The sequence below is a fragment of the Anser anser genome, assembly GCF_964211835.1.
Source record: "Anser anser genome assembly, chromosome: 15".
NCBI classification, from domain to species: Eukaryota; Metazoa; Chordata; class Aves; order Anseriformes; family Anatidae; genus Anser; species Anser anser.
Window position 1 is genome coordinate 8,869,424 of NC_139736.1, and position 17,931 is coordinate 8,887,354.

The 17,931-nt window shown below is 48.0% G+C and overlaps 1 protein-coding gene and 1 long non-coding RNA gene across 8 annotated transcripts in view; one reads left to right on the top strand and one right to left on the bottom strand.

Annotated features, from left to right (window-relative positions):
- The window catches only part of SYT17 (synaptotagmin 17), a 49,077-nt gene that overhangs the window by 9,194 nt on the left and 21,952 nt on the right, over positions 1 to 17,931 (top strand). For 3 of the 7 annotated variants that reach the window (XM_083800474.1, XM_083800471.1, XM_083800470.1), the window contains 4 exons: positions 5,985 to 6,002; positions 7,366 to 7,514; positions 12,529 to 12,677; positions 13,101 to 13,720. In XM_083800474.1, coding sequence (XP_083656600.1) covers positions 5,985 to 6,002; positions 7,366 to 7,514; positions 12,529 to 12,677; positions 13,101 to 13,720 — 936 coding nt within the window. Of the gene's footprint in view, positions 1 to 1,625; positions 2,821 to 3,166; positions 3,312 to 5,345; positions 6,003 to 7,365; positions 7,515 to 12,528; positions 12,678 to 13,100; positions 13,721 to 17,931 lie in introns of those variants that run through there. The other 4 variants (XM_083800472.1, XM_083800473.1, XM_083800476.1 and 1 more) reach the window with 4 other exon arrangements.
- LOC310882157 lies at positions 1,514 to 2,967 on the bottom strand. The gene is made up of 2 exons (XR_014572829.1): positions 2,846 to 2,967; positions 1,514 to 1,631 (listed from the first exon to the last, which is right to left on the bottom strand). It is a non-coding gene; the product is annotated as an uncharacterized lncRNA (long non-coding RNA).

The window sequence follows — 17,931 nt, forward strand, 5'->3', positions numbered from 1 at the left end:
AAAACTTCTGGAGATAAGGGTCTTATTTTTAGGCAGAGTGGTAGCTGGCTATTCCAGCAGGCTCAAGCAATGACGATAAGGACCTGGCATATGAACAGCAGAGTAAGACATCTCATCTTATCTTGCACCGCCACTTTTCTCCTCACTTTCCCTGTTGCAGCAGAAAGCGGTGCCAATTGCTTTAGGAGGATTCAAATGAAAATCCTTAGAAGTAGCCCTCAGACTTCTTTCCTTTCCTTCCTTTCTCTGCTTTTTCCAAGTGATGCTCTTCTCTGTTAACTTAGAGGCATGAAGTAGCTGAAAGTCTTTGACTAGTGCTGGCAGGACACATGCAGACATGGCTCTCTGAATGCTGCTAGTCCTGATTTTGGTTTGCCTGAGAAGCTGCTGAACTCATTTCCTATGCTGGAGGTAGATTTTGCTACTTGCTTGGCTGGTTGTAGTGATTCAAGTGCATCCTCTGGATGTAGCTGATGCTATTCCCATTGTGTATTAATACAAGTAAGAAGAGAAATCTATCATTAAAAAAATAGTTTGTGAACACGGTGTTAATTACATTGTTTTCTGTGTTGAAATCTTGCATTTGTAAGCCTCACCATCTGCATTGCAGCCACTGCATGTGGGAAGCATGGAATGTGTCTTATCAGACACAGAGTGTGCACAGCAAAGGACATCCAAAGGTTATGTTGTCATCATGTCAAATGGGTCTGTTTATTCTGAATGCTGTAGAGGCAGAGCTTAATCAGAGCATCAGCCATATGCAGATTTGAAATTAGATTTTACAATAACCACCTGTCTGCTGTTCTGAATCCATCAGATTCTTTGGGTTAGAGCAGTGTTTGCCTATTGAATATATTTGCTGAGAGAATGTAATCTAAAAGCCTTCATGCAACAGCGTAAAAGGCACCTAAATGCATGTATATGTATGAGCGTGCAGTGGAGGCACATCTATCTTGAAGCTTTGTACTCCAGTCTGCTACTAAAGCACGTGAATTCATTCCCCATAACAATCAATAGCATTAGTGAAACCTCATGTAAACTTCATTCTTTTGCTCTCCTTTTTGGGTTCATGCTTTTACATGTGAGCCAAAGGGCCCATTGCCTCAGGACGAAGAAGAGCACTGATCCTGTGGACATACCAGGTACACCACAGCGAGCTCCGGTTTGTGAGGGAGGATGGCCACGGCATCGGGTCTTCCTCTCTCCTTTACGTTGTCAAAGGAGTAAGTACAAACGTGTGTGTGTTTGTACAGTGAAGCGTGTCATAGTTTTTGTGACTCACAGCATTATGGCTTTAAAGAGTCAAAAAAAAATCTGTCTTGAAAGTTTAAACCTCTCTCTACTACATTGTAACATGAAAAAAAATCCATGTGTTCACTTATTGCAAGCTGCATTAAGGCGGTGGTGAGTCAAGATGAGAAGAGCAGTGATATTCAAAGTAAAGACTGACATTTTAAACACTGGCACTTGGAAAGAGGCTGTGGAATGACAAAGAATCCAAGAGCGCAAATTGACAAACAGCTTGTACCACGGTTTAATCATACGCTCAAAACTGCCTGAAACAAAGTATTACAGTTTTTGTCTTGCTTATCTCCACTGTGGTAGTTCTTCTAGAGCAGTAGCTGCTCTCCCTGGGGAAAAAGAGAATTTATGTTTTTAACTGGGAGTAAGGCCCTTCCCACCCTTCCCACGGAAGTCAATGGGAGTTTTTCATTGAATTCAGTGAGAGCTTAAACGGTCCGTTAAATGAGATCAGTGGGGTGAGAGCCTTCCAAGTCCCCCAGACCAGCTCGCTGCCACAAGGAGCAGTAGCAACTCGTGTTTTTAGGCTGGTCAGCGTTCCGAACTGCAATTCATCGGAGCATTGGGCAGCAGGGACGTGGCTCCCAAATGCTTGGCCAGGCTGGGCTGCAAACCTCTGGCCTCGCTGCATCTGTGCTTTGCTCAGAGTGGCATGCTCGAGGCTGGCCACCAAAGTCCCCTTCGCCTTTCATCAGTGCTGCACAAACCAGGCCCTTTCCGCATCCCACGGTGAACATGTTGGGCACAAGAGGGATTTTCTTCTCCTCTCAACGCACACCTTTGCTCAAGGAAGGAAAGCAGGAAATTGCATTGCAATTTCTCATGCAAGGCACCCGTAGTTCTGGTCCTCTCCAAAGCTTGGGGCCAGGATCTGTCAGAAAATCTCCATCTGGGAGGCCGTTTCCCATTGAAGGTATGTCTTTGTGTGCTGGCAGCAGGATGGCTACGAGCCCCTGCCTGGTGGGCAGTCCTACATCTCCCCAAGGAGCGGCACATGGACATGGGAACTCTACTCCAACAGCACAAGCATTGGCTTTGTGCAGGGTTTTGCAGAAACCCGCGGGCTGGGGAGGTGCCAGCCAAAGAATTTCCTCTGAGGCTGTGGGCAGGAGCCTTCGTTTAGGGCGGCATGTAGGGAAGCTGTAATTTGTGTGCTGCCAAGGCGGTGCTCAAGAGGAACAGCCCCAAATCTCCACCTTTCCTGAGATTTCGTTTTGGGGAGACTGACCTCAAAATGGGCCACTTGCCTAACTGAGCTCCCTTTAAATGCTACCCAGGCCCAGCCACCCACTCGGTGGGGTTTGCCCGAGAGGTCCCATCGCTGGGCTGCACCCCATGCCCCCACCTCAGCCCGGGGACTGACCCCTCAGCAGGCGGGCACGAAGCCAAGCAGCGATGCTCAGCAGGGACCGTGGGCACCTTCCTCCAGCTCCTCCTCACCCGGGGAGACGCGAGCGTACGTGCTATAACTCCGTGCACTTAACCTCCTGCAACAACCGCGTCCCTGTCACAGCTCAGGTGCGTTTAGGGCATCTCCTCTTACCGTCAGCTCTTCGGGGGAAGGCACAGGCGCAACAACCGCCTTACCCAGCGCGGCCACGCCAGCTCCACACTTACATCCCTGGGCTTCTCCCGAGCGTCCCCCCGGGGTCCGAGGAGGGCTTCCCAGCCCTGAATTTCCACGCCGGGCCCTCTGGAGGTCAGTGTTTGCCCGTGCTGCGGCGGACCTGTTGCACCCGCGGGCAGCGCCGAGCCGTGCCGAGCCGTGCCGGGTGGCCGCCCGCCGGCTCCCCCCACCCCCGGAGCACGAAGCCCCCTCGCGTTTTCCCGACGAGCCGGGGATGGGGGGGCCTCGGTGGCGGCTCTCCCCGCCCTGACGGCGCCCCCCGGCCCCGCGGTGCCTTCGTGGCCGCCCCCTCCCCGCCCGGGGCGGTGCCGTGCCGTGCCGTGCCGTGCCGGGGGGCGCAGCGCGGCGCAGCGGAGCCCCGCGGAAGATGGCGTACATCCAGGTGGGTGCGGAGCGAAGGTGCTGAGGGGCAGAACCCGGCCTGGAGGGGGTCTGGGAGGGGGCAAGGGGGGGGGGGGGTGGCCGTGCGCTGTAGGCGCCGTCTGCGGGGCTGGGGCGCTGCGCGCTTGGTGCGCGCAACTTTGGGGGAACTTCTGGGGGCTCCGGGCAAGGAGGGCGGGGGGCTGGCAGCGAGACCCCGGCTTTCCGAGGTGCTCCGGACATCGCAGACAGCCCCGCTCTGTCCGTCGGTAGGAGCGGGCTGGCTCCGGGTGCGGGAGAGCCCCCCCCAAGGACTGGGTGCCTTGAGCCAAAGGGGGCTGCAGAAGCCCGCAGGCAGCCCGGGGGGTGGCGGTGCCTTTGGGAGCCCCCCCTGCCTGGGCATGGCCCGGTAGAGGCTGTGGAAGAGATGGGGAAACGAGCGCCCCCGGCTGCGGCCAGCCCGAGCCCCCCATAAGGCTGGGCTGAATTGGGGCGGTTTTTGTAAAATCCGGAGCGATTTTGTCCCTCCAGCCCTGCGGTTTCCAGCCGCTTGTTTTTCAGTCTCTGTAGCTCTGGAGGCTGCACCCCCAATTTTAAGATGAGCAGAGCGTTTCCAGCTGGAAGAGACGTCCGGGTGCTGGAGCTCTGCTAGAGCCCCCCGCTGCCCCCTGCCATCCGTGGCCGTTCCCCTCCTGCCATCCCCCTGTGGAGCAGGGGTCTCGGGGAGCGCCCCAGTGGCACCCCCGGGGCTGGTGCTGGCGGTGGTCACCCCCTTGTCCCCAGGCTGTGGCGCTGGGGTGGTGGGGCTGGGGGCACCCTGTTGTCCCCACGCTGCTGTGCTGGGTGTCGCAGGAGGGGCACAACATGGCCATCACTGATGGAGACCCCATCCCAGCATCACTGGGGGACACTGCCGTGTGCCTCGACCCTGCTCTGAGTGCTGACTTGGAGCAGATTTCCCTCCCGTGGGTGCTGCCGGGGGTGCTGGCCCCGTGCTGCCGTCTGTCACATCCTTCTGCAAGCCTCTGCCCTTCCCCAGCGCCCACCTCCTGCTCCGCGCTACTCAGGTGGATGCACGCAGCTGCTCCTGTTTGCTTTCCTTTCATGGGTCCCTGCCCTTATACCCTGTATGGCAGCGCTGACTTGTTTGTCCGTTTGCGCTGTAATGCCTAGCTCTTGTTATTTCTGCCCTCCCCTTTCCTGGCAGAGATTTCGGGGTGGTCACAGTCACTGTTATGGTGCCTGTGGCACTCGTGCTCCGTGGCTTGGTGGCACACGCGTGCGTTCTCCCATAACTGGTGGCTGGTGGTGGCCGCCAGCATGGCTGTGTGACACCAGCCTGCCCTGAGTCCCCACGGGCCGCTCGGAAATGCCACCTCTTTTGCTACGGCGTTTGATTGCGTGGCAGGAATCCAGCAGGTTCATTTTACAGCAATTTAAATATTCTTGTTGCAGCTTTGCTAAACCACCACCGCTTTGGCTGCGGCACCTTGGCTGCAAGTTCGCATTAATAAGGACTGATGAGCCCTTTAAACCGTTCAGGATTTCCTTAACCAGTTGGTCCACGGGTATCTAATTGCTCTTGTCACATTGCATTGCTGCATTTTCAGTCTCTAATTTTTGTTGCAAACAAGTGGCAGCCTTCGTGCCAAGTGCTGGTTTTGGAGAAGTTTGGAAGGGAGGCTTGTGCTGGAGGGCAGCCCGCGGAAGTGATCTTGGATCTGAACTCAACTTAGGCATCCTGGCTTCTTCATATAAGCCGGCTCTTGTCCATATTGTCCCTGAGCATAGTTTTGTACGCGTGGAAGGGTAGGGAAGAGGGGTTTTGGTTTTGCTTCTTTTTCTTTTTTTAGGGCTTCCCCTTTACAGAAGGACAGCCAGGACAATTAAGAAACTCTTAGTCATTAGCAAGAGAGAAAGGTAGGAAAAGCATTTCATCAGGCACGTGAAATGCTGCTAAATCTCTGTTTATAACTGAAGCAAGGTGGGTATAACGTTGCAAGGATGGCTTCGTGATTAAAACACTGGCTCGCGATAATTTCTTCCTTTGCTGTAGATTTTCTCTGTGCCTTCGGGGAAGTGGCTGCAGTGCAAGTGTTCAAGCTGGAGTGCGCGACGCAGGCTTTGAGCACTTGACTTCGGGTCTTCTCTCCTCCGAGTCAAGTCGGAGGGTGAGGCTGAAGAAGCCCGGCTACCTCGAGTGATGTGTGCACAACGGAGAGGTGCTCCTAGAAATGCTGCCTCTAACGAGCTGTCCTTGAAGCTCTGTTGATAAGGGCAGGATCTGGACGAAAGCCTTTTCCACCGCGGCATGTAACTGGAGCGTTTGGATGCGGTTCACTGTTGGCTGCAATTAGAGACAGGTTATTAGGAAAAAGCAAAGTGGTCGCACATGATAGCCCTTTAGCAAGGGAGCAATGAGCAGGATTTTCATGCTTCAGGATGGATTTGGGAGTTTCGCTCCTCAGGAAGCAGAGGGAGCTTAGCGGGACAGGGCTGGAAGCAGTAGAAGCTGGTGCCTGCCCTGGAGACCTTGCCTCCGCCGAACGTTGACCGTCCTGCCAGAAATTAAAGCCCATCCCAGTCTGGGGCATGAACATGGCAGAACATTTGAAGTTATTTGAGCATTGCTAACCTGTTTTTGTCTCTTTCATTTTGTTCCCCTTTGCTTCATCATGGATGTCTAAAAGGACAGTTGGAACCAATAAATGAGGTGAGTTAATCTGATGATTCACTCTCTGCTCTGTCTCCTCGCTCCATCCTGAGGGGATTGTCTCGTATTTTCTGACTCTTTACTGATGTCCTAGATATAAGTAATGCACCACATTCTGGGCTGGTAATTTTTAATTTATTTTTTTTGCAAGGCTCAGATATTGTTTATGGAAAAACTGTTTTACTGGAGCTTGAGAGATGTTCCTGTGGAGCCTTCTCTGCAGACCTGCATTCCCAAGAGAAATCACACCCTTAGTGCGGTGTGATAGCGCCCTTGTACCAAGTACTTTTGGGGGATATCTGTGGAGAAATGCTCACGCGCTTTATTTGTTCAGCTTCTAATGAACTTTCCAAGTTCCCATGCAGTTGTAAAGTGATTCCACTCTGGATGGGGACATGCTGTGCCCTCGCAGCTGTGTGTCCCCCAGGACCACAGAGCGATGCCCTTCATTGGCAGTGTCCTGGTGCTGCTCAGTAAGGCCTCTTACTGCAGAATCGGAGCTGGGATGGGTGGGAAATGGCCTCAGTTTGGGCTTTCTGCTCTGCTTGAAGCAAGCAGAGCTTTGGAGCAGGAGGAAGGCTGCGGGGATGGTGTGGGCATGGTGCAGCATCTGTCCTCCCTCCGATGGGGCGTGTGATGGGTTTGTGAAAGCAGAGGAGCACTGCTACAGGAAATGCTACTGGTGCCGCCATGGAAACCTCACAAATGAAATACTTTTTTAGGATAAGTAACTTAAAAAAAAATCATTGTAGGTTCTTCATTAAGTTAATCGTCCTAGCAGAGGGGAGGCACGCGGACAGTTTGCTTTTGCTAATCCATTTTGGCAGTGAATTTGTTGGGCTGTAATGCTGTATGCGAATGGATCATATGAATATTACATGCTGATATATCTACAGGGATGGAATGTATTCATGTTGCTATGTTAAGCTTTTCAAATTAAATAGACTCTTGCAGAATTAAGTTGGGGCTTTCACTTACCTTCTGGTTTAAATTCCTTTTGTTATACATTTGCCGATCTATTAGTTTGTTGATGTGTGTGGTAGAATAAGCATGATTCCACTCCAGCACGTTGTTACGCCATAGTGTTTTGCAAATCACCCTTTTGCCAACCTATGTAATAATACGTCACTACCAGAGGGAAAGTACCTGCCGTGAATGCTTATTTTCCTGCCTTGTTATGGCATCCCTGAAGTTGGATTAGTAACTGCACAGCACTTGTCTGTTGATATAGAGGGAATAAATATAGTTCTTTATAAATAAATACGTGCTGTTGCAGAAACACAAACATAAATACAGCTGAATGTTATTTCTCAGTAGCTATTGATGGGTTGTAATCTTGTACTTTGGTTTCCAATGGCTTCAGGGTCTGCTCGCTAGAATCTCGGATCTCTTGCTGTGCCGGTGGACTTGTAGAAATTGTTGTCAGAAGTGTTTCGACTGTAGCTGTTGTCAAACAAATGAAGATGAAGTTGAAATCCTGGGACCTTTTCCTGCTCAGACTCCAGCCTGGCTGTAAGTTTAGATGCACAATCTCACAGCTCTAACCGAAGGGTAGGGCTGTTCAGCTGCAGTGGGAAAGTTGATATGAAATGGCGAGAGGACTTTCAGAGTTCAGAGGATGCCATATCCTAAGGAAGGGTCTCCTGCTGAGGGTGGAAATGTAGGCTACTCAATGGCAAGGTAAAAACCAGCAGTCCCATTAGCTCAAATAATAACGGGAATCTGTAAAACACTTTCTGCTAGGTAAAACAGAAGTTAGCTTGTAAGTTAGCATAGCAAGCTAATTGTTGGGTTGGCATCTAAAGATGCTTTTCTTCCAAAGTCCTACTTCCTCTGCACATGGACCAGCCCTTTGGAGCATTTTAGCTTAGTTGAAATGCTGATGAGGTTGTTTCAGAAAATTTTCTTATTCTGGCATTAAGGTGGTTATAACCTAGGAAGATGAAAGGAATACCTCATATGAGTTCTAAGGGGAAATCCATCGACAGGTTCAATTAGCAAGACCTGATCTCTTACGTCACCTTAGTGATTTTCAAGATTTCCTCTTGAATCAGTAAAGAACGAGAGTGACAACACCGGGCTTTACCTGGTGCTTTGGCTGGTGCTTTTGCATACCTAATATAAAGAAAGGCAGTGATGTCTTCCCCATTTTACTCCCTCTCCTTGGGGAATCACAGAGGTGGCTGTGGAGGCTTTAGCGAAACCAGGAAGAAAATAGAGGTCTCCTGTATTTTAATGCTGGCTCTGTCTGCTGGGCTGGGCTGTCTTCTGCGAGGGCAGATGACTTGATGGAGATGGCTAAACCTCACTGTGTCCAGAAACCGGGGCACAGGAGTTGCCCAATTAGCACACCACAAGATGCTGAGATGTTGTGCCTGGGCGCTAAGGCACTCAGTTAATTTCATCCACCCTGTTAGGTCTGGAAGGTCTGTGTGCTGTGGCTGCACGAAATAAGTTGTTTCATGTTTAAATCACAGTCTTGTCTCTATACCTTCTTGAATCATGGTAGAATAGGATGGTAATTAATACTGAAGCAATAAAAATAGAAATGCTCGAGATGTGTTAGAGTGGTTTTTAAATTTGGAGCAGCATATTTAAGAGTCTGATATATGCCCAGAAATGGATTCACCTGCAATTAGTGGGAAATGGAAGCAAAATCAATGCTAAATAGGAAAGCATTTGGGCACAAGAGAACACAGCGATGAGGTAGCAGTATTGGACGTAGAAAGATTGCTGCAGAAACAATTACATACCTGGGAACAAGCAGCCAGGCTTGGTGCGAGAGGGTGCTTCAGAGCTGCTCCGCTCTGCTGGGGAGCAGAAGGGACACGACGGGCAGGTGGGGGGTGTCTGGCCCCCTGGGTTTGGGCTGCCGGCTCCTTCTGTCTGCCTCTAGGGCACTGTCAGCATGGAGGCTCTGCTCCTCTTGTGGCCTTAAAACTCAGGTGTGTGGTGACTTTGTGGATGAGCTGGACTTTGCCACAGGCTGAAAACACGGTGACCTTTGGACTCACAAAATGCTGTCTCCATCCTGTATTGTTTTCTCCCATTCCTGCTCCATCTGAAAGCCTTGGTGGTTAGTTTCTTGCAGTGACCAAAAGCAGAAGGCAGCACACTTAGGAAAAAAAGCCCGGTTCTTCAACCACGTCATGCTTCATGCTGCACTTACTGATGGACCTAGGACCCCCCAGCCTGGGTCACATCCCAGGGCTGTGTCTCCAGTGTCACATCTCTCTTTCCTTCCAGCTTCAGGCAGCCTGGTACAATTAGGGTCTCTCTGCTGTGCTGTAGCATTGAGAGAAGGCAAGTTCCCAAAGCCAGTGCTTGGGAAGGGCAGGCAGGACCCAAGTAATTGTGCTTGGAGTGGAGGCATGGATGCTGTCATGCCTTAGGATGACTGAATCACCATCTCCTCTGGTACTACTGTAAATCTCATGATCTCTAAGTGTGGCTGTTGACACATGTTGTTGTAGGGCTCTGCTTGCTGAAGAAGGCTGCTGGCTCCTGCTCCTCAGCAGGGATGGACCCAGGGGGGTGCCAGGAAGGATGGCGATGCTTTAAGCTTCTGGGCTGACCTTGCTGGAAAGCGGTGAGGCAGCCCCAAATGACTGGGGTGAGGAGGTGAGGAAGGAGCCGAAGAGATGCAACTGAGAGGAAAAGGAGAGAGGAGGAACTGTAGGGAAGCAAGGGTTTGGAAAATGAAGAGGAAAGGAGAGTAAAAGGCAGGAGACAGAAGTGATGTATTTTGTTTGTGGATCAGTAGGAGGGCTGCACTGTTTGTGCGTGTGGATTTAAGGTGGAAATGATGCTGCGCAGCCTCGGCTGGCGTGCAGCTCACAAGTTGAAGGTTTTTACTTTCATTTTGTTAATCTTACGCTTTCCAATCTCCTTATGCATTTTTGGGGGTAGGAGACAATGTCTGGGGTTAGATGTGTGAGCAGAGCAGCGGCTTGGAACTGGTCTCAGAATAACATGTTTAATGGGTGTGTTTTTAAAGTGCTCAGACATCTGTATATGCTAATTGATACACACACACTTTTTTTTTTTTAAAAAAAAAGAAGGCTTTTAGATTCAATGGAAACCTCTCAAGTGGAAGATGGATTTGATAACACTATTCTGCATTTATACATGCATTGAATTTGGGAGCAAATCAATTTATTGTATTCGCTGCTCACAGCCTGCAAGTGTTTTAAAACCAGATCTAGGTTTTCTGCTGAGATCTTTCATTGTTGCCACTTCTTCATGCACCCAGGATGCTGATACATGGAGAGTGCAGTTTGATCCTTCCCTACCTCCCCACTCGGTCCCCAGGGAAGAACTGATTTTATGGTCTTCATTTGCCTACTTAGCAAACACCTGAATGCCCGTGCTTGATAGCCTGTCCTTTGTGTTTTGCCAGAGGTTTTCCCTTTGGCAGCTGTGAGACACCTGATGTCCTGGAAATTCAGGAGGGGACTCTAAAGCTGCAAGCTGAAGCCTTTCCTCCTGGGAGGCTGTTGATTTTTCTCACTTCCTGAATTTTTTATAGTAGCCTCCAGTAGCAACTTAATAAATAAATAAATAAATAAAGTCTTACTGAATTGAGGCTAATTGTATTGACCTGAATGCATGGTAGCTGCTGCTGCTTGTTTCACAATGAGTGCTTGCATCCCAGTCCTTGCAAAAATGGGCTGGGAAGGAGGGTGTATGTCGGCACTGCCTGTTATGGAGTATTCTCCCTAAAAACCCAAAGATAAATGCTGCACACTCTGTGAGATTAAATTGAAATCAGAACGCGACTCCTCTTCCCAAAGGCTCTGATTAAACAGAAACAGAGCTGCTTTAACCAGAGCCAAAGTTTATTTGAGGAAAAATTATTGTGGCTCAGTAGCAATTTCCTTACTAAAGGTCATCTGTACGTTATTAACTCACTATTACGTTTACCCGTTGTAGAACATCTTTAATGCCTCTCTTCCTGATTCCCTTTTCACCCTGCCTTCTCCTCGTTTTGTGCATTTGCTTCTCAAACACAAAGATGTCCAAATGCTACATATGATTGTGCAGACCTGCATTTAGGCATGAAAAAGCTGTTTGTGTTCCTAGTGCTGATTGTATGTCAAACTGCATGGTGTGGATTGCCTTTAATGGGCTGCAGGATTGTGCAAATACTGCATGCCCTTTTTAATATAGGGTTTTGTTTTGATTCCTAGATTTGATTTGATGTGATTTATTTTTTGATGTGGATGAGTTGTATGAGTCTGGGTTGGTGAGTATTTGCATGTACGCTAGATCCTGCTGGGAATTTTGTGAATTTGGATAAGAAATTCTAGTTTAAGTCTATTTTATATTCAGGGGCCCTTTTCTATGAGTTTCCAACTTTTTTTTTCCAGAACATTTTTATTGCTGTAGTTCAGTCATTGATTGCTAGAGCGAATGATTCAACATACTTCATTTATACCCAGCCTGGCCATGAACATAGGATGAGTGAATCAGGAGCAAGGCTCAAGCGGTATTCCCCTTGCTTCGCTCATTTCACGCTGATGCTTTCCTCGTGATCTGCTGCTATTTTTCTGAGTACTCTGTCTCATGGATTAGTTTAGCATGATGGTTTACATGTCTCATGCCATTGCTTGATTTCATTTCCACCTGCAGATTTCTAGCAGTGGCTCGCCTCAGAAGGTGCAGCTGGGTTACTGCTGGCTCTTGCTCTTCTTCCAGCCAAAGCTGGGAGGCCCTGGCCCGTGGCGCAAACCACAGCAGCTGTGAGAAGTTGAGATTTTTAACTGAACTGCTGTTATAGATGAAAACTAAGCTGAGATGGGAATTGTATGCAGGCTTCTTTATGATCCAAGTCTCCTACTGAGTCTTCTCAAGGATGCTACAGCTCTCACTAACATTTACTTTGTTAGTGAGATCCTGCTGACTTCCCTCTGTCCCTTTCCTCCCTCACCAAGACCCCTGGGCAGCAAAATTCCTGTCTTTTGGGAGTCACCTCTGGTTTATGGAACCAGTTATTTAAAAAAAAGTCAATAGATAGCTGTTAATTAATCCTACTTATTGAGTTTTGAAACCTTGGTGTTGTATTGCAAAGTAATATTTTACTCAGAGAGGGATTCAGGTGTCTGAGCATGGTGGCTCCCATGCTAGTTATTTCCTGGTGATGGCCATGCTTCCAAAGGGTAGCTGTAGATTTACAGCAATAAGCTCATGTTATGAGGGCTTTATTTTTTCTTTTTTATTTTCCTCAAAGATGAATTCAGTATTGCTGATTGAGGTCCAAGTCACACGTGCCTCTGTAGCCTGTGTCACGCACTGGTGCTGATATGCTCTTGTTTGAAAGGCAAGCAGAAAGATAAAGCATCTCCCCTTTACATAGGCATGTAGTCAGTTGCTCAGCCTTTTGCTTGCCAAATAGATGTGAAGGAGATACCCTGCGGCATCCAGGGATGTGCACACAAGATTAGACACAGAATATCTGAATACGTTTTTATTCTGTATATAGTCCTTTTACTGGGCTGAATCACCTAAAGGTCTCTTGTTATAACAGGATAAGCAGCCAAAATGAGGACAAAGATGGAGACTCTGATAATACAATCAGTGAACTGCCTCCCACTCTTCAGGATGTTTCCCCTGACAGAAGGCGGTCATCTTCAGATGCATCACGGTCCACTTACAGCCTCACCAGGCGGATTTCAAGTAAGGTCGTCCTTCCAACATTAATGTAATTCTTGTGGAAAAAAAAAAAAAATCAGAGTGTATTGCCTGCTCTTTCGTCTCTTAGACAGGGAATCAAGTAGAGCTGAAGGTACATTGATTAAAATCTTATCCTGCTCTACAGGAGCACAGTGGAAGGGGCCAGTCCTGTTTTTCTTGCTGAAACGTGTGTGTGATGAAAAAATGGACAAGGTGAAAAATTTGTAGTTGAGGTTGCGCTGCAGCATAACTAAGGGTACTGTTAGTTGTTCGCAAATGTAATGGTGAAAAGTCCCACTTAGCAATGTTTGCTGTGCGAGGCATTGCACGGATACAGAGTAGCTGAACTCAAAGAACAACAATGTGACTTGGGCCTGTAATGAACTGAGTTTCTAATAATCATTTTTGTGCATTTTTCTCATTTAGGTTTAGAGTCGAGGAGGCCAAGTTCTCCATTAATTGACATTAAACCTATTGAGTTTGGAATAATAGGAGCCAAGAAAGAAATAGTTCAGCCAACTATCCTGCGGAAAACCTATAGCCCGGATGACTATTTTAGAAAATTTGAACCAAGACTGTACTCTCTTGACTCAAACAGCGATGATATGGACTCCTTGACAGATGAGGAAATCTTATCGAAGTACCAGCTGGGCATGCTGCACTTTAGCACTCAGTATGACCTGTTGCATAATTACCTAATAGTGCGAGTCATTGAGGCTAAGGACCTGCCTCCCCCGATTTCATACGACGGCTCAAGGCAAGATATGGCTCATTCCAACCCCTACGTGAAGATCTGCCTGCTTCCAGACCAGAAGAACTCCAAGCAGACCGGAGTTAAGCGCAAAACTCAGAACCCAGTGTTTGAAGAGAGGTACACATTTGAAATCCCATTTTTAGAAGCCCAGAGAAGAACTCTGCTTTTAACCGTAGTGGATTTTGACAAATTCTCACGCCATTGTGTTATTGGCAAAGTGTCAATGCCCTTGAGTGATGTAGACCTTGTGAAAGGCGGTCACTGGTGGAAAGCCCTTGTTCCTAGTTCTCAGGTAACAGAATTTATCAGATTATTGCCACATTTTTTCTCACTTTCTTTTTTTTTGTGTGTGTGTAGTTCCTTTGCTTGTTGGCAGTTGATACTATTTCTGATTAGTCATCGTCATCTTGTTAATACAGCATCTGCTGGGCTGAAATAACATTGGGCCTGTAGCTGGCCTTGTAGCTGTTCTACGGTGAGGTAGAGGAGCTGCCTTCTTTTATATTCAGAGGAGGTGGAATGACAGAAGATCTATGTCAACTCTAATGAGAACATATCAAAACTGCTTTGGAAATCTGCACCTTGTGGAAGATCTTTCTCGTCACTGCAGTGACCTGCATCTCTTCCCAGAGACTGCAGTGACACTGTCCCAGCTGGGTCACTCCTGTGGTTGTACACATGGAGAACCACTGGCACCAGTTCAGTAATGATCTGATGCAAAGAAGGTATATGGAAGACAAATCTATCCCAGAGCAAAAAATTGCAAGATAATTTTATTTGTGTCATGTCCCTGAAGGAAATTAAACTTGCCATAGATTATATCTGATGTACGTGGCCTGCTGCAGGTTTGGGTCTGCAGTTTTCTCTGGGTGGGATGGGAGAAGGTTGCAGAGGGTCCTCTCAGGATAGGGCCCCGGGCAGTGCCACCTCCTCTGCAGCAAGGGAAGGAGTTCTGAGATCTGAGCTTTGCAGCCAGGACCTGCCCTTAGCTACCAGATTTGCTTTTAGCACCATCACCTGCAGTGACCAATTTAAAAGCCAAGCCAAGAGCCAGGCATGGGTGTCCTACCTGTTTGTGCTAAGGATGGGAGTATCGCTGAAGGCTGGTCTAACATGGTTGCCCCTGTTTGTGTGTCACCAGCTCTGGGAGTGCATTTTCTAGGCCTTAGAGCCTTCGCTGAATCAAAAACCCCATGTGAACACTGACAGTTCACAGTTCCTTTGATTTTTGTGTGTCTACGAAAGGATGTCATAGCCAGAAGTGTTGGATGAGATGAAGGACAAATCAATGACCTTGCCTCTGTTTTATAGTGAGTCTGAGAGCATGATTTGAAATGGGAATTGTCATCAGGTGCTGGTGGGAAGAAAAGCAAGCCAGGCAGCATTTGTGTGCAGTCGGTGAGGTCTCTGCCCGGCTCTGGGCGCGCAGCGACTGGAGAGAGCTTTGTGCTTCCTCAGAGCTCAGGGAGAAGAGAAACAAGACCCTGATAACTGGAGGAGAGCTGGCTGGATTTGCTAGAGTAGAAACAGTGGCATTATGGGATTTGCCAGGACATTTTTTCATGCAAAAAGGAAAGATGTGAAAATTGAGTGCAAGTGAAAACCGTGGGCTCCCTGGTGTCTGTGCTGGGGTCTGCTTTGCATGATGGTTGGAGAGGCAGGGGCAAATGTGCATAAGGAAAATAAACAAGAACAGATATTCTTGGGCTCCCCTCACCACCTTTTTGCCCAAATGTTTATTCATGAATGCACGTGATTTTTTTTTTCTTTTTGGTACTAGTGGCTCATCATGGGCTCAGTATTGATGTATCTGAGAACAGAGGTCTCTTTGCATCCCTCTTATCCTCCCGTGACTCATGCCATGCGGCCTTGCTATTTATTTTTTTCTTTGCCTTTGCATGACAAACCTGTCTCTGCATTTTGCATCTCTTTATTAGTAACCTGGAGTCACTGCACAGCTAATGCCTACCCTGGTTCGCCAAGACCATCTCAGCCTTCACGTGCCTGGCCTGGAGCCAGCCCTTCCTCCAGCCTCTCCAAAGTTTCAGTGAAAGCTGCTGCTGCTTTCAGCAGTGCTGTCTGCTCCAGCAGGATTTCAGCTAAATTATTTATGCAGGAATTGGCATTTTGATTTTTGTAAAATTAAGGAGAAAAAGAAAACTCCCTGTGAATGGACAGGCTTAACCTTACAAGACTTTTCCCATAAGATAGCAAGCAGATAAAGTCAAATCTTAATTTAACCAAAAAGTCCTTTGCACCTTGGTTGGATAAGTGCCTTGTTTTGTGGCTTTAGTTAAGTGTTTTCTCATATTTCCTTGTTCTTTCTGGCTGGGTGCTAGCTAACTGGCAGAATGCAAAGAGAATAGCTGTGCTTGTACTAGGACATCCAGGCAGGATGTTTTATATCATTTTTCCATGTTCTGTCACTGATAAGGTTTTAAAGCTCATTGACTAGGGTTCATTTTCTGCTTGTGCAGATTAAAGATAAAAGCATCGATCAAAGGGTTAAAATAAATCCTGGAAGCAGTAAAACAATAAAGCTTATTACTTTGAAAATCTGCATTTTAATGCCTTTCAATAACAGTAATGCTTAGGCTAGAAATTTGTAATTTTTGTTTGCCAATTGACAGATTCTGCCTTTGACATGATAGATTTGACATGTTGACTTTTTTTCTTTTTAATACTTCTCATTTTTTTTTTTGCTTGGTTAGTTGTGGGGCAGCCTTTATTCACTTCTTGTTGACTGAATCTGGGGCTGCCCAAGTGCATTTTGTGTAGTGAGATCAGGATAGACTGGGACAGAGCAACCCACCGCCGCTGGTATTTTCTTTTACAGAAGGTATTGTGGGCTTCCTGAGAGCCAGACAGAGCAGCAGTGGTGCCACCCTGGTGATTAGGTGATGAAAACTTTCCGGGCTGGGCTGGCTTGCCCGGGGCGGCGAGGCTGAGCAGCAGCTGGCAGCAGCTCCACCACCAGTGATGGAGCCCGTGTTGAAGAAAGCTCTGCAACAGGTGCTTGTAAAACCAGCCACAGAGGGAGAGAAAGACAGACAGGCATAGATGAGAAATGTAGAGATGGAAGACAGAAAATATGTGGTGGTTTTTTTGTTTGTTTGTTTTTTAGCTGGTATTTATAGACAGAAGCGTGTTGAGATGGAGGGAAGTGAATGCAGGCGGCAGGAGCTGAGGAGAAGGGGTTTTGATTCATACCAATGGGGTGGGACGGGACGGGGTTTGCAGAAGAGCAGGGAAAGCAGCTTAAATGGGCTCAGCTAAGATAACCATCTGCTTTGCTACCTGGAAACCATTGCCAAGGTACAAGCTGATAGGGCGGGTGCTGAGCCCTGGTCCCACACTCACCATGAGCCCCATCAAGCCCAGAGGTGGGGTTGTGTCTCAGCACAGGACCACAAATGGGGTGCCAGCAGAGTTTTGGGGCACGCGGTGTTGGTGGGACAGGTGGCTGTCTCCCAAACTGAGCCATGGTCCAGCTCCTGCAGCAGCAACTCCATCGGCTGCACTGGGGTTGGACCAGGATAACCACCTGCAAGCCACACGATGGTGTGTGCAGCTCTCGGGTGGGCACAGGCACGGTGTGTTTGGTAGCAGAACGTCTCCATTACCCCCTCACAGAGCTGCTCGTTAACAGACAGCCTAAAAATTACCTTGGGTCTAGCCAGTCAGATGAACCGGACTGCTCATCATACCAGGATACAGACAGTTGTTATATCAGGAGCATATTGTGTCACCAGAGAAGCTGAATATGGGCGAGCAGCATGCTGTCCTCCTGAGGAATCAGCACAAGACGATACTCAGTGCTAAACATCAGGTGAAAGACTGCCTGTACAGAAGCACTTTTTGTGGTTTGGGAAGTGTGTGCAGCATTTGGTGGGATTGTGTCCAACACGGAGGCACAGGTGAGCTGCTGCCCAGTGTATGATCAGCGCCAGCGAATACGCAGAAGGTCTGACTCCTTGTAGAAATGTCAGTTTAGGTACTGCCAAATTCGTTATCCCTAGTAGTTCTGGATGACTTTTTTTTCTAGTATAATTAGAGTGTTTCTAAAGTGCAGTAGCTGTTCACGGAGGAGCACTGAGTCCAGTCCCCATAGGAACGCTCTGCGCTCCTTAAATATCCCCTTAAATGTGTGTGGCTTTGCTTAATTACCATGAATGAAGTTGGCAGCCCTTGCCGTGGCTGTGCTCAGATTCACACATTTCTCTGTTAAGATTAATTCCAAAACACATGTTCAGGACCCCAAGTTTTATTGACATATGATTCATTTCTCTTTTGGCAGATTTGAGTAGGCAGGAATAAACGTTTTAGACCAGCAGTAATGAGAGCTTGGAGATCATTCTGCAAAAGAAAAAAACTTGCGTGGTTGTAGTTGGGGAAAATAGCACAAAAATTCCTTCTCCCCTCAAATTAAGCCATTTATATAATAGAGGGGATAAGTATTGGACTTGCTTTTTTAACTTCATACTATGAGAGCAGTAGAGTGAC